The sequence below is a fragment of the Lipotes vexillifer genome, unplaced genomic scaffold (assembly GCF_000442215.2).
Source record: "Lipotes vexillifer unplaced genomic scaffold, Lipotes_vexillifer_v1.1 scaffold1639, whole genome shotgun sequence".
In the NCBI taxonomy this organism is placed as follows: domain Eukaryota; kingdom Metazoa; phylum Chordata; class Mammalia; order Artiodactyla; family Lipotidae; genus Lipotes; species Lipotes vexillifer.
This window is the reverse complement of record NW_006782296.1, coordinates 976,717-992,571: the sequence shown is the minus strand read 5'-3', so window position 1 is coordinate 992,571 and position 15,855 is coordinate 976,717. Positions and strand designations below refer to the sequence as shown.

General features: G+C 38.0%; 1 protein-coding gene across 1 annotated transcript; it reads right to left on the bottom strand.

Annotated features, from left to right (window-relative positions):
* Window positions 1–797: 797 nt before the first annotated feature.
* Window positions 798–15,706, bottom strand: MEIOC (meiosis specific with coiled-coil domain). The gene is made up of 8 exons (XM_007455121.1): window positions 15,641–15,706; window positions 14,955–15,089; window positions 11,524–11,681; window positions 9,396–9,500; window positions 5,365–7,234; window positions 4,730–4,864; window positions 1,466–1,646; window positions 798–1,030 (listed from the first exon to the last, which is right to left on the bottom strand). The coding sequence occupies exons 1-8, from the start codon at window positions 15,704–15,706 to the stop codon at window positions 798–800; spliced, it is 2,883 nt and encodes a 960-aa protein (XP_007455183.1).
* Between the last annotated feature and the right edge of the window lie 149 nt (window positions 15,707–15,855).

Genomic DNA, 15,855 nt, shown 5'->3' with positions numbered 1-15,855 from the left:
AAAGATCCAGATAAAGGAAATGTTTTGTTTTTGATTCAATTAAAATACTTTAAAACTGGAGATATTTAATAATTGATAGTATAATTAAATTTTAAAGAACATACACAAATGATTTGAATAGGCTTTATATTCAGTAACTTGCATGGTCTTTACACTGGCACTTTTATCCCTACTTTAGGAGAATCAGATGCATTTTCCTCCATATACTTAGGTACTAAGATTTCAAATTTATAAATATGGTAGTATTTTAAATATTAAATTTTTACATGAATATTGGGTTCATCCTTGTTTTCCTTTGTTCCCTAGGTATTATCCAGTTTTGTAAGGAAAACACTTTTATATCACAATCAAAACTATGTCTTGGTTACTAGACTGTAGCCATGATTGGGTTACAGTCACTTAGATTCATTATTTGGAATTATACTTACTAAGGCAGACCTAAATGAAACATCTTCTAGAAGAATTTCACATTTGCATTTACCTGCACTGCAGAATGGGTTTCAGCAATATTTTAGCTGTTAGGAAATATTTAATTTACTTAAACTTGTTATCTTTGACTACCCAGGAACCCCTAGAGTAGTCAACTTTAGCTTTGAGTTCACTTTTAAACTACATCTGATTCATTCCAAATAGAAGATTTTTAAATAGAAGTTAGACTTCATTAAGGTATTACCTTTAAATCTGAAAGAAAATTAATGTAATGAAAATTTCAAGTTTGACAAGTTCATTAACATTTTTTAGCATGTTTTGATACATTTACTTATCAGCTTTTTATTCTTCTTTCTGCTGTCATTTCCTTAATGTTTGTTTGCTTCACCTCTCTGGTTCATTGGATTGCTACTATTTAGGCTTTCATGGACTTTATCTTCACAGTTTACTACTATATCTTGTAAAGCCTTTTCCACATCTGTTTGGCCAGCTGTACTGGCTGTTTTTGGCAAGGTCATCTGCAGTGCACACCACAGGGTAGTGCGTGCTTTCCGAGTAGCCACACACATCTCCTTAACTGCTGAAGCAAGGGCAAAAACATCTGTAAAAGAAATATTTGGGGTCAGTTCATATCAGATGCCATTTAAGTACCCCTTAACTCATAAAACCCCGTGCTGTGCTACTAAATGATCAAACATTATTTTTATAAAAGAAGGATGGCTATTGACTGAGCTAACCAAAGTATTTGACTTAATATTTAAAAGTGTTGATACTTGTATTTATTTCTGACTTGTATAACCATGACTATGCTTTAGGTAGAACACAGACTTTAACAGAGTTATTATAATTAAATGGGTAATATTAGCAAAATAGATCAAAGTACTTCTGGAGTAAATTATGTGGGCACCATTTAACAATTTATTCTTTAGATAAGTATAAATGTTAGAAATTCAACCTTTTAACTTTAGAGTCTGATTTTATTAACATTCAAATTATCTCAATGCCTTATCAAAAGAATATGCATTAACGTTTGTACCTCTGTCATCTTGGCATCTAGGAACACCTTGCCTTTGCCGATTGGAAGCATTAACAATTTCGTCCTTTCTACGTGACTGTACAATGTGAATGGACTCCAAGTGTCTATCAAGAGCTGTAGAGATACTGGCATGAAGGGGAGAGCTTCGAAGCCGTTCCATTTTGCCCAGTAAAGTCACAACCTGAGGGAAACATTTTAAATTTTGATAAGGCATGTAACCACATTGCCCTGTTAGTAACTTAAAACAAGTCTTCAATGAAGCAGAATAGAGATGAGAGCAGTAATATTCAATCAATAAATAAGTGAATGCTTACTATGTCCTGACACCATGGTGGGGGAAACAAAGATGGAAAGTCAGTCTTTTGTACCTATTTGTGTATGTTAATTCTAAAAGGTTTAAGGGTAGTCAGTTACTGGGAATAAGCAACAATGAAAAAGTCAAACATTCAAATATTTCCATGTTATTAACAGTAAGTGCAAATATAAGATACGACATTCTTTTTGGCAAATAAGAGAATAGCCTGCAAATAGAGCATTATTAGGAGTTACTGTAATTAAAAGGGAAAAAAACTGAGCTAAAGGGCTTCCCTGGTGGTGCAGTGGTTGAGAGTCCACCTGCCGATGCAGGGGACACAGGTTCGTGCCCCGGTCCGGGAAGATCCCACATGCCGCCGAGCAGCTGGGCCCGTGAACCATGGCCGCTGAACCTGTGCGTCTGGAGCCTGTGCTCCACAATGGGAGAGGCCACAACAGTGAGAGGCCCACGTACCGGGAAAAAAAAAAAAAAAAAAAAACTGAGCTAAAAAGGAGAAATCCTAGATTGATTAATCTTGACTTCAGCAATTCCTTTCTGGGCCTCCAGAGTTCTCCTTTTGGAAATCAGAAATAATACTGGTTAGCGGTAGTTGTTTTTTGTTTTTTTTTTTGCGGTACGCGGGCCTCTCGCTGTTGTGGCCTCTCCCGCTGCGGAGCACAGGCTCCGGACGCGCAGGCCCAGCGGCCATGGCTCACGGGCCCAGCCACTCCGCGGCATGCGGGATCCCCCCAGACCGGGGCACGAACCCGCGTCCCCTGCATCGGCAGGCGGACTCCCAACCACTGCACCACCAGGGAAGCCCCCATAGCGGTAGTTTTAAGGAATCCATAATCCAGAAAATACCAATTTAAATTTATGCTGAACTAATACAAAATAAATCCTATAACTGTCAAAACTGCTAAGGAAAATCAGGAAGTCTCAATCTTCTGGTTAATTAAGATTAAAGAAGAGCACTGTATATCAGTAAGGGTAGTACGTTTCATGGTTGTATATGCCTAACTTGTTGCAAATTCTAAACTTGGAAGGTGTAAGGAAAGGGCAGTTTTTGAGTAAGTAGGATTTGGACATCAAATAAATACAATAATTGCCTTTTGGAGCTAAATGATTTAAAATTCACATTAAGAACTTGGTGTTCAGTGATTGGAGACAGTAGAAAAATACCTCTCAATTAATAAGCACCTGAATTATGCCTCTAACCTCACACTCCTATCAAGTTTCTTTGGAATAAGTCTATCCCAGTTTAAGCTCATGGAGAAAACACAAGTGTACAGATATAAAATATTTTCTTCCCAACTGTACAACCAGCCAGATTCTTGAGGAGAAAATAAGACAACAAAAGAAAATACCATAGAAAAAACTCCAGTGAACTACAAATTATGTATTTTTAAAATAAGACAATCATTTTGAATAAATGATAAGTGTAAAGAAAGAAATTTACACAAGTGATTTTTAATAAACTTTTTTTTTTTTTTTTTTTTTGTGGTATGTGGGCCTCTCACTGTTGTGGCCTCTCCCGTTGCGGAGTACAGGCTCCGGACGCGCAGGCTCAGCGGCCATGGCTCACGGGCCCAGCTGCTCCGCAGCATGTGGGATCTTCCTGGACCGGGGCACGAACCCTTGTCCCTTGCATCGGCAGGCGGACTCTCAACCATTGCGCCACCAGGGAAGCCCTTAATAAACTTTTAAAAGATTTTTTTCAGAATTCCACAAAACCAGCAAGCTAGAAAGTAGTACACATAAAAATATTTTTGCCCTTTGTGTATTACTGATCTAATGTTGTTAAATATAGATAAACAAAATTATTGTTAACAGCTATAAACATAACCTTCTAAATTAGGGTTAAGCCTAAGTAAGGCTGGAAAAAGTATATTTCCTAATATCCACAGTTAGCAATCCTTTGATTTATTGCCTAGAAATGTATTACTGAGAAAAAGGAATTTTAACTTGGAACAGTTTTAAGAAAAAAACAGAAGACCTAAGTTTTTATAACGTTTGGCTATAACCCATGTCAGTATCTGACTATACCACTGATAAATTCCATTGTACAAATTTACAAATTTGATTAAAAATTACAACTGAATGAGGCTGAAAGCTAGGTAAAATCAATCTTTTTCCATTGAAGTAGTTCATATCTGTATTTTAAAGACAGCATGGTACAAGTAAGAAACTAATGTTCAATAAAATAAGACTCTGTGGGCTTCCCTGGTGGCACAGTGGTTAAGAATCCGCCTGCCAATTCAGGGGACGCGGGTTCAAGCCCTGGTCTGGGAAGATCCCACATGCCGCAGAGCAACTAAGCCCGTCTGCCACAACTACTGAGCCTGCACTCTAGAGTCCGTGGGCCACAACTACTGAAGCTCACGCTCCTAGAGCCTGTGCTCCACAACAAGAGAAGCCACCGCAATGGGAAGCCCATGCACTGCAACAAAGAGTAGCCCCCGCTGGCCACAACTGGAGAAAGCCCATGCATAGCAACGAAGACCCAATGCAGCCAAAAATAAATAAAATAAGTAAGAGTACAGGGTTAAGAAAATGAAATATGGTAATTTCCTGTTAATTTACTATCTTGTATAATGCAAGCACAGTTTGCTCATGAAGCTAGGAAACAAATGTTTGTGACTAAGAAATGGGACTTTCCCTGTAAATAATAGGCAAAATGATTTTTGCTTAAAAAAAATTTTCTTTCTGTTGAGGATTAGTTCCATTGCTAATTTGGGTTTCTTGAAGAGGAACCACTTAGACTATTAAACCTACTATTTCAATGACTGAGTGGGGCTATTTTCCCTTTCCTAAATAACTAATAGTTCTAGGTCCAAACATGGAAAAGAATACATTTCAGAGAGTTACACATAAATGTGATTTTAAAATCCTTCAGAATTCTAACTTGCTGAAGCATTTAAAAATTTTATCAGTTTAAAAGTCTGCTATTGGATATTTTCACAGCTTACTCTGGCTTGTTCTCGAAGTTCATCCACAATTAAGCGATCAACTCTAGATGGGTTGGAGGTCAGCCTTGGAATTGGAGTATTATTAGTACTCGATACCTTTTTCGCTGGATAATTTTTGGCAAGGGCCAATTCAGTCTGTAAAAAAATTATATAACTTTTAGATGCTAAATTTTCTAAATATGATTCAATCATGAATAATATTTCTCATAGGCCTAAGAAGTAAATTGAAAATTACTCCTTTAGATAAAAATTGTTTTGGTATCAAAAGGCAACAAATACAAACCACAGTACCACAGTACTTTTCTGTCACAATGCATAAAATACCTAAACACTCCAATAGTTTAATACTTAGAAAATTCAAAGAAATAAACTTATAACCCATTAAGGAAAAAGTCTACCTAATAGGCAAAATAAACTTTAAAATAACAAATTATTTTAAACCCCAAGCATTTTTAGTCTCTAAATTACCTAATTAATTCTCTATAGTCATGAACTTAACAAATACTACACATTATAGAAGAATGCAACTTAGAAATAAGGCAAGTACTCTTTCTTAAGCTACACTAAGGTAAATAAAATGAAGATAGGCAAAGGGGCTATACTAAGTTACACCTAAATGGATAGTTTTGTGTTACCGTTTTTCTCTCCTTTTCTAATGCTCTCCATTGTTCATAGCACTCTTCTAGACGAATATGAAGTTCACTGGCTGGTCCACTACGGGTTTTAATTGGTCTTTGAAATCCAAAAGTTGGCACAAAACCAGAAAAGGAATTATCACCATACATCATATCATTAAAATACGGGTATAAATGGCTTAAGTCATCATAAGAAAACAAATCATAGGAATCCAACAGTGGAACAACTGAATGGCCAAGTGGGTGTGTGGATCTTAGGGGAAACCCATTTGAACCAAGTTGTTGAAAACTCTGATTATGCCTTAAATCTCCCATCATATAATTATTAGAAAAGCATGACACCTGTGTGCGATTCACACGGCTATTAATATTGTTCTCTCCACTTCCCTGTCTGTGGCTATTAAAATGACCCTGTGACTCCAACAGATCTTGATATGTATTTTGAGATAAGCTATCTAAATGCTTTGGCCCTTCCTCAGGGTCATAATAGCCACTCTGGGGCACAGCTTGAAAATAATGTTTGTTTACATTTTCAATGATCCCATACTGCTGAGCTGAATAGTTATCACAAAATCCATTTGGCTGCTTTATTTTTTTATCGGTAACAGATTCAAAGAGATTTTCTTCTCCAGTCTTTGTCAGTCCTTTCATGTGACTGACAGATTGAATTCTTTCTGCACCATTATAACCAAAATCACAACTAGAAAATGCTGAAGGGTTTTCTTGGCAACACTTCTGAAATAAATTGCTATTTGCTGTTAAATTTGTAGATGACAGTTGCAGGAAATCTGAAGAATGGTTAGAAGCTTTTGAAGCTGCACTTAAATGAGTATTTAATTTCATGAAGTTACCTTGATTTCGATAAGGAATAAGAGTGTTATTTTTTGTTTGGACATTCATCCAAGTTGGTCTGTTTAAGTTGATACTGCCTGAAGATGCTGCTGAGTTTGCTAGTAAATTCACTGACCTAAAATACTCAGAATTTGGGGGGTCAGGTTTAGTAAACTGTTGCTTTTCTGTGACATTAACAAAATCATTATTAGCTGGACAAGCTGTGTGAGGTTTTAGTCCATATTCTGATTTTAAGCCAAAATCAGCAGTAAATGCTTCCTTTGCAAACTGTTTTTCTGTCAGATGTGGTATAGTTTTTGGAAATGTGAAATTCTGCTGGTCAGGTATTGTCGCCTCCATTTTTTTCTGATTTGCTGGTTTAACCTGAAATAACTTTGTGTAGGTGTCTGCTTCTACAGTTGGTGTTTCAGGTGTGCCGCTGGCTAATTTTTTACTATCTTGGACACTAAAATTTGAACACTTATTCAGCTTAGCCTTATTAGGATAAGCATATTCTGGGTATCTACAATAATCTGCATTTTCATTGTATCTATTAAACTGGGAAAGAAACATCTCTGCCCTCTTTTGCTGTAATGATGCTTCAAGACCTTTAGCACATATTTTTTCTCTTCCATAAGAGTAGGTATCAACTCCTGATTCTTTCATGATGTCAGACAGACCAATGTGGGGTGTAAAACAGTTTTTGATAGATAGATATTCTTGAAATGTCGTCTTAGCTGTATCATTTGTCTGAATACTGTAACAGTTAGAATGATCACTTCGTGAGGGGTACATCCATTGTTCTTCAAGGTCAAAACCAGTAAATCCATGATAAAGTTCATCTATTTTTTGTTGTGGTATCAGATTACTATTATGCAGGTACTGCTTTTCCACTGCTGACACAGATTCACCAGTATAAAAAGCTTGCTGAGAGATGGCTGTATCTATTGGCCTTTTGGTTTCTGTTAAGAGGTCATGGTGATCTGCAAATCTGCTTGTGTTCACTGGCCAAACTGACTTTAAATTGGAGGAGCAGGTCCTAGAACAAGTAAATATATTTGATTACAATTTAGGTTTTAAAAGTCTTTATTTTCTTAGTGGAAAAGGTAGGAAAGGCTTTCAAAAACATTTATATTGCCCCACCTCACCAATCTCTAATCCTTTCCAACTTTGCCTTATAAGCTGCCATTACATCCAAATAACTATAACTTGAAATGTGCTATATGCTATATAAATATGCATTTTAATCTTAATATGTCTTCACTATACTTTCCCAAGAGACATATACTAAGGCCTGAGGCTGGTGACTACATGGTCTTACATGAATTGTTTTGTTTTGTTTTTTAATTTATTTTTCTTTCTTTCTTTTTTATCTGTGTCGGGTCTTAGTTGCGGCACGTGGGATCTTTGTTGAGGCATGCAGGCTCTTTTATGTTGCGGCCCGCGGGCTTCTCTCTAGCTGTGGCGTGTGGGTTTTCTCTCTCTAGTTGTGGTGTGCACAGGCTCCAGAGCGCATGGGCTCTGTAGTTTGCGGCACGCGGGCTCTCTCATTGAGGCGCATAAGCTCAGCTGCCCGCAGCATGTGGGATCTTAGTTCCCCGACCAGGGATCGAACCTGTGTTCCCTGAATTGGAAGGCAGATTCTCTACCACTGGACCACCAGGGAAGTCCCCACATGAATTGTTTATATATAGTAAGTAGAAACCAAAATAAGTTTTTCTTTTAATTAAGTTATTATATAATACAAAAGTGTTGTTGACCTCAATTTTTTTTAAATAAAAAAGATGTGCTGGGATTGCCCTGGTGGTCCAGCGGCTAAGACCCCGTGCTCCCAATGCAGAGGGCCTAGGTTCAATCCCTGGTCAGAGAACTAGATCCCACATGCTGCAACTAAGAGTTCACAGGCCGCAACCAAAGATCCCGCATGCTGCAACTAAAGATCCCACATGCCGCATAACATGGCTTCCACACCCAAATAAAACTATTAAAGCACACTTAAAAAATTTTTACCATATGAATAAAATCCATACATATTTCTGCACAGCAGTAATGATAGTTTTATTTTTGTAGGTATAGGTATAAAAGTCCTTGGAACTTATATTCTTTAAGCCAAATTTTAGCTCATGAACTCAAGGGAAACAGCTCTGAATTATGCAAGATTATGCAAGTTTCCAAATGAAAGTTCTTTTTTAAAAAAAAATTAATTTGTCTTTTATTTGCCAGTATAACTACAGTAGCCTGCAAACTTTTTTAATCTTATAAGCACATTTTACATCACAATCCAACAAACACACATATATAATGTGTATACATATATAAAAGTGAAACAAAAGTTTTGCCAAAAACGTCTACCCCAAGTGTTAATTCTTTTTAAGACTTTTTTTTTTAACCAAGGCTGAACTGCATTGACACATCATAATCACCAACATCCCTAGTTCATCTTAGGGTTCACTTTACAAAGTGAATAGTGTTTCATGTTCTATGGGTTTGGACCAAAGTATGATGACATAAAATCATTATAATGTCATACAAAGTATTTTCACCCCTCATAAAAACTTCTGTACTCTACGTATTCATCTCCCCTCTCCCCCCAAACTCCTGACAACCATTGATCTTTTTATTGTTTCCATTGTTTTGCCTTTTCCAGAATGGCATACAGTTGGAATCTATTTTTCTGTTTTTCTTGAAGAGAGGGGTTCAAAGCCTTTATGCCTATAATACCATTCATGGCCCACCCACACGTGGATCAGACAGGCTCCAGGTGGCAAACTCCCCCACTGCATACTGTAGCTTTCCTTCCAGTACTGAGCCCTGTCCCACTGGTCCTGCCCAGCAGCCACATGGAGGTGCAGGGGGATACATGTTGGGTATTTGTTCATAGGAAGGCCAAGTTTTGTGCCCCTTGTCACAATGAACCCAGATTCCTGTCTGGTATGTTGTAAACAGACAAGCCATTTCTTCAGACCCCCTGCTCTAAGCACACCCCAACAAATGAAAGTTCTTAATAGCAAATTAAACTTTCAATTGTATGGCAAGCACCACAGCAAAATCAAGGCTTCTCGAAACAAATATCTGAATTAAGATGTCTACTGTCAGATGATCCTCTATTAACTAAAAATAAAAGTTAATAAATAGGGTAATCTAGTACTTGGGAATTTAAAAGTTTACTACACACTGTATAGCTTATATAATATACTAACCCCTCAGTGAAATATGGCTGTGATTTATCTTGCTCTTCCAAAATGTTAGACACAAGTCCATATAAGTCTGTTTCACTACCATAGTCATTTCTTTCTGTTTGAATCCTAAAGATAAATGAATATCACATGTAAATACTTTTACTCATATTGAAATACAATATATTGATTTCTATTTCCAGACTTATTCTGCCATTATTTTTCGATAAAATATTTGGATTGACTCTATACCATCATTTCAAATAAAAAGGGAACAGGAACTCAGAATATTTTCCACTTTAGCATAGTGTTTATGTTACATAAGTATTTCTCCTTCATTCCAAATCCTATGTCTAGTTCACAATGTATGCTTACCTCTTATTTCTCCCAAACACATGCTATTCATTTTAGGTGATCAAGATACAAATCTCTGATCCATGATGTTGCAGACACGGTTGGTACCATGGCTGCTCCTGAAATCATGTTTAGTCCTAGTATACATCATTACATCAACACTTGCTCAGTTTTTCCATTTGTGATTTGAAAACCATATGAACCTGTTGCTCTATTTTGTGACTCTTTATACTAAACGTTGGATTAAAAAGTGAAATGTGATATGGTCATCCTAGATATCACAGCAACATTGCAGTTGTCCCTTAAATGTAAAAGATTTGGAGGCTACCCCTAAATCTTTGCTGAAGAAGTGACTGGTACTCCATGTACCTGAAATCCTACCTAGTGACTAAAACTATCTAAATAATACAAAATGTAAAAGCCACAAGGAGATGGAAAATTGGTGCCTTTTTACCGCTTATGGATTTTGGGTAATTTGTTCCTAGAAGTAATATGTTGTTCTAAATTGTAATTTCTTGTTTTTTTTCATATTTTATGTCTATCATTTCATAGTGTTAGGACATTTTAGAAATAAATAAAAATACCTTATATTTGCATAGCATTCAAAATTTCATTGATCTTCATAACATAGGAAGGGAGGATATTAGTAATCATTAAGCTGTTGAATAAATGATCATGTGTGATATTAAGAAATTTGAATTTTGCAAGGGCATGTGATTTGCCATGCTTTACTATACACTTGCTGAATAAATGGTCTGCCTACAAGTCTAATGCTTTTTCCACTACATCTTGTTATTTCAAAAAGATTCAATATAAAGTTTTTTTGTTTAATAATGTGTTAGTATATATCTAGAAAAATATTCTATGTAATATATACCAAACTGTTAATAGTTGTTACTGGGAGGTGGAGAGGCAAGGTTATGGTAAAATTCTGCTTGCCTTTATATATTTCTGTAAAGTTTGAAGTTTTTCAATGAACATGTATCAACTTAAAAAATATTTTGTTTTTTGTGGAAGTATATGTTATATAGTCCTTCTAATAAAATCACTATTTTAGAGAACTTACCAAATTAAAAAATTTTTTAAACAATTATTTAATTAATTAGTAGATTTTAAAAATAATTATGTCCTGGTTAAACTAAAGATGCATCGGCCTCTATTAACTGCTCCCTTATTATAATTAACATAAAGGTAGTGTCACTCCCTTAAGCTTCTCTTGGCAGTAAAGCTCCCATAATATCCTATACTACTTCTTTTAAACCTCACTATACTTGCAGTGCCTGACAAGTTGTCGTCATCATCATCATCATTACTGTAAGATCTATAAAGGCAGGGATAATTTTTGCCATGTTAATTCTAATAACCCCAGTAGGAGAGAATCTGACATAGAGTAGGCCCTTATTATTACTGGAATTGAACAGAAAAATAATTAAAGTATCTTATGTTTGATAAAATCCTGTTTGTTGTATACTTGGGAAGGAAAAATTACCGAAAATTTAGAATTGGATTAAAAAAATAGATTGAAAAACTGTAACTCATTTATATAAGTTATCTTTAGAAAGAGGAACTTAAGGTTTACTCAGGGTTGCCTCTAATGAATGAAAAAAAAGTAATAAGAAAAAATTATTCACACGTAACTATCCCGTTTAAGATTTCCTAAAAGTCTGATAAACAAAATTATAATGCCATAACATAAAAATGCTGATATAGGGAAAAAAGAGCTACTACAACTAGGTTCCCATGTAATCAAACTTAAAAACACTTCATTTAGCCTGAGAAATCTAATTTATTAATTTACCTGTTCTTTACATTGATCTGAGAATTAGAGGGCTGTTTAATATCATCTCCATACGTAGACGATGGTGCACAGAAAAGTGAAGAATCTACAGAACTTGCATATTCTGTTGATGAAGAAAGTGGAGCATAGGTCTGCCTTAGGTCAACACTGTCTTCACTCTGAAATTTTAAAGACATGTTTGTATACCAGACACAATCAAAACTGCATTTATTACAGAATATTAGCCAAATAATAGGAAATTTGAGGAGTTGGGAGACAAATCTAGACTTAGCCACTTAAGCTTACTTTACAGTAGGGGTTGGCGATTTTTTTCTGTAAAGGGCCAGATAATTAATATTCTAGGGTTTGCTGTGTTAAGGTCTCTATTGAAACTCCTCAACTCTGCTGTCCTAGCACCAAAGCAACTATAGACAGTATGTAAACAAGTGGGCGTGGTTATTCCAAGAAAATTTTGGCCCCTGTTCAGTACCTGTTGCTTATCACTGGTATAAAACACCTACAGTTATTGCAGTTTTAATTTTTTGAATAGATGAGCATTATGTGGACTATAGCAGTATTATTTTTAATAAATCATTTACAAAACTCAGTCTTACTGCCCCCAATCTGTGAAAAAAAAAAAGTGAATGTACATTTACATAGAATTTTCAAAGAAATTCCACAAACATTATTGTATGCAGTCAACCTTATGACATGGATATTCTCTATACTTTAAAAATGAGGAAATGGAGGCTAAAAGTTACTGAGCTAAGAGGTGACAAAACTAAAACCCAATCTCAAGGCCTTCTTACTCCTACATTAGGGCCTTTTAAAACAATATCTTTAATTTTCAGGCTAGTCTCTTTCCAAGAGAAAGTGTAAAAATGAGATGAGACATAAAATGTTATATCTTAAGAAATTTTAAAGATATTACAATTAGAAGAAAAAACAAGCTCATTTTCTTTTTTCTTAACACTTCTATAATGAATTTTGAGTAAATAAGATAAAAAGTTTGAGTTTTAAGATTTTAATGAATTATTCAAAGTCCTGCCTCCTTCCCAAAGGGATTGAGGTACAGTGAAAATTCTGCCCCTCAAATTTTAAATACTTAAAATAGTCTGAAAGTATAGATTCACAATTTTTTTTCTTTTTCTTTTTGCGGTACGCGGGCCTCTCACTGTTGCGGCCTCTCCCGTTGGCTCTGGACGCGCAGGCTCAGCGGCCATGGCTCACGGGCCCAGCCGCTCTGCAGCATGTGGGATCTTCCCAGACCAGGACACGAACCCACGTCCCCTGCATCGGCAGGAGAACTCTCAACCACTGCGCCACCAGGGAAGCCCAGATTCTCAATTTTTAACTCTCCAAATAAGGAGCTAGTAAAACGTGAGATGTAATAACTATAAATATCCAGGCATAAACACAGTAGAAATAGTATTTTCTTATAAATATAGAAGGTATATAATCCTGGTTAAAAATATTTTCTAATTGCTTTCATTCTCTTAATCGAAATTTATGTAAAAAGAGATAAAACATGTTTAGATCAAAACATTCCTAAACTTTTGTTCTTCATAGACATGATAATTGAAAAACAACACTTTAAACATTCACTGAGTTTATACCGATAATATATGAAAATTAATACCTTCTAATCACTCACCTTCAAGAATCTCAAATATTTTACAGCCATTTGTTTAAATTCCAGTTATGATTACTATTTGAAACCTACACATTATAATTTTCTTGTTTATAGCTTATATTTTGTTGACTATTCTGAAGCTGGAGAAACTGAGGCACAGAAGGGATTTTGCTAAGAGTGCCACTAAAAACTGCCTTTCCAAAATTTCTGTTTGTTAGCAGTAACTTTTATAAAGGATTTTATTGTTAGAACCTTTCATAATTTTATTCCTTTAGTTCTGCAGTTTTTATCACAGACCCCCTTAACTCTCTTTTAGGTTTGAAGTATCCAAAGTGACATAAATAATTGTTCATTCTTTGAAAGAGTTGCTTAAACAAAATAAGCATTTTCAGATTATATAATATCAAATGAAGTAAACAGTATTTGAAGCTAAATGTATTTTGGGAGTATTATTTCAAGTATATTTTATATTTTAAAGTAAGATTTGAGTATTAGAAGAAATCCTTTTAAATGATTGATTTAAATGTAATATGCCAGGATAAAACAAGCGACTAAAGTAATGTGGTGGATTCAAACAATTATACTTTAAATATCTGGATCCTTCTCAGTCAAAATATTTCTGGAAATTAAATATGCAAATGCTTAGGGTTGGCATATTAATTAGTCTAGATAACTGCAAAATGTATCACTTTATCCTTGCTACGCTTAATCAACTGAAAATTAAATCCAAGTAAATTTTAGTAGTCATGAGAGCAGTGGAATGCTGGTCTTGGCAGTGAAAAGGAGCTGGGTTCCACTTGGGCTTTGTCACTTAGGGCACAAGTCAAACTCTCTGAGCCTCAGTTTCTCTATCTGTACAGTGGGTATAATACTATACAAGGTTGTAGTGTGAATTAAATAAAATTATTTATTTCAGGATATTGTTATAATTCAAAGCATAACAATATCAACAGTGATGTCCTGGTTAAATAATTTCAAATGAAAATGACTTACATTAACCTAAGCCTAATTTAACACGATTAACAACAAAACTAAATGTTTTACGTGAGGTAAAAGGCAGCATGTCATCAGACATTGTTAGAGCCAGAGAATAAAAGAGTAAAGAAAAATTTAAATTATAAAACGTATGTTTGCACCGACTTGCAATAAACGCCGGAAGGAAGAAATATTTTATGGTCTTAGTAAATACAGATTTTTCTTACATTTCTGGCATCACGTCATGCTGAGGACAAGACAAAAATAAGAATCAACGAAAAATCTTATTTCTTAACTTTTTTTCGAAACCAGTGTGTATTCTGCAGACTCTGTATTTAAAATGCTGTTACCGGGGACTTCCCTGGTGGCGCAGTGGTTAGGAATCCACCTGCCAATGCAGAGGACACCGGTTCGAGCCCTCCTTCCGCGAAGATCCCACATGCCGCGGGGCAACTGAGCCCGTGCACCACAACTACTGAGCCTGTGTGCAAAAACTACTGAAGCCCGCAGGTCTAGAGCCCGTGCTCGGCAACGAAAGAAGCCACCGCATCGAGAAGCCCCCGCACCGCAACGAAGAATAGACCCCACTGCCGCAAGAGAAAGCCCGCGCGTAGCAACGAAGACCCAACGCAGCCAAAAATAAATAAATAAATTTATTTAAAAAAAATATTGTTACCGGGTGTCTGGTCCTAAACATGGAGCAATTTAAACACCTATGTGAATGGCCTGGGGGTGGGGGTGGGGGTGGGGGTGGGGGTGGGGGTGGGGTGGGGGTGGGGGGGTGGTGGTGCTGGATCTGATGGAGAAAAAAGTCCTCTAACAAAGGCAGAGCCGAGTAACTGACCTGCGACTTGTAGCAATCATAGAAGGAAGGGGACCCAGTCAACATCACGCTGTTGAAGACATCTGTTAGCCGACTGCTGGCGTCGGCACTGAGGTTCCAGCAGCGATTCGCACCTCCACGTAACGCGACTTTTCGCTGCACGAAACGGGGATAGGAAACGGTTGAGAGATATCACGCAGGTTAGAGCCAGGACCGAAACGGCCGGACGATGGCTCCACGTCGGCTGTGCGCCCAGCTCCACCCGGAATCAGTTCCCAGGACACTCATATGGGGGCCCCGGCTTCCCTCTCCACCTTCCCGCCCGACCCCGAGGCGCGGCCCTCGCCCGCCCGACGGGCCCTCGCCGCCGGCCTCCGCCTCAGCGCCGCCGCGGCCCAACGTGGAGGTGGTGGCGGCAGCCCGGGCGTCGCGGGCCGTCACCTCCCGCCCCAGCCCGGCCGCCCGGCCTGTCAGCCCGCACCGCGCCCTCAGGCCCCGGCCCGACCGACCGCTGCAGCCCCCGCTCACCCCCGCGGCGCGGCCCAGGCGCCCCGTCGGGGCTCCTAGCTGGTGACCCGGCCTCTCCCACCCGGCTCGGCCGCCTCAGAGACCCGCGTCCAGGGACGCGCCCGCTCCTCAGTCTCTCCTCACCGTCGCCGTCCTCCAAGCCCGTCCAACACCCGGACCCGGACCGCCCCGCCGGTTACCTCAGGTCCCTCCCTCAGGCCTGGGGGATAAGAGGGCGGACAGGCGTCTCCGCCGCTCACCTCCATGGTGCCCCCCAGCCCCTCCTGGCCTAGGCACAGCTCCTGGGGTACGGGGGTGAGGGGGGCGTCGAGGACCGGCTCCCTCAGCCCGTACCCACCCCGCCGCCGCTGCCCACAGCTCTGCCTGGAGCCGGTCTGTGGGTGCGGAGACCAGG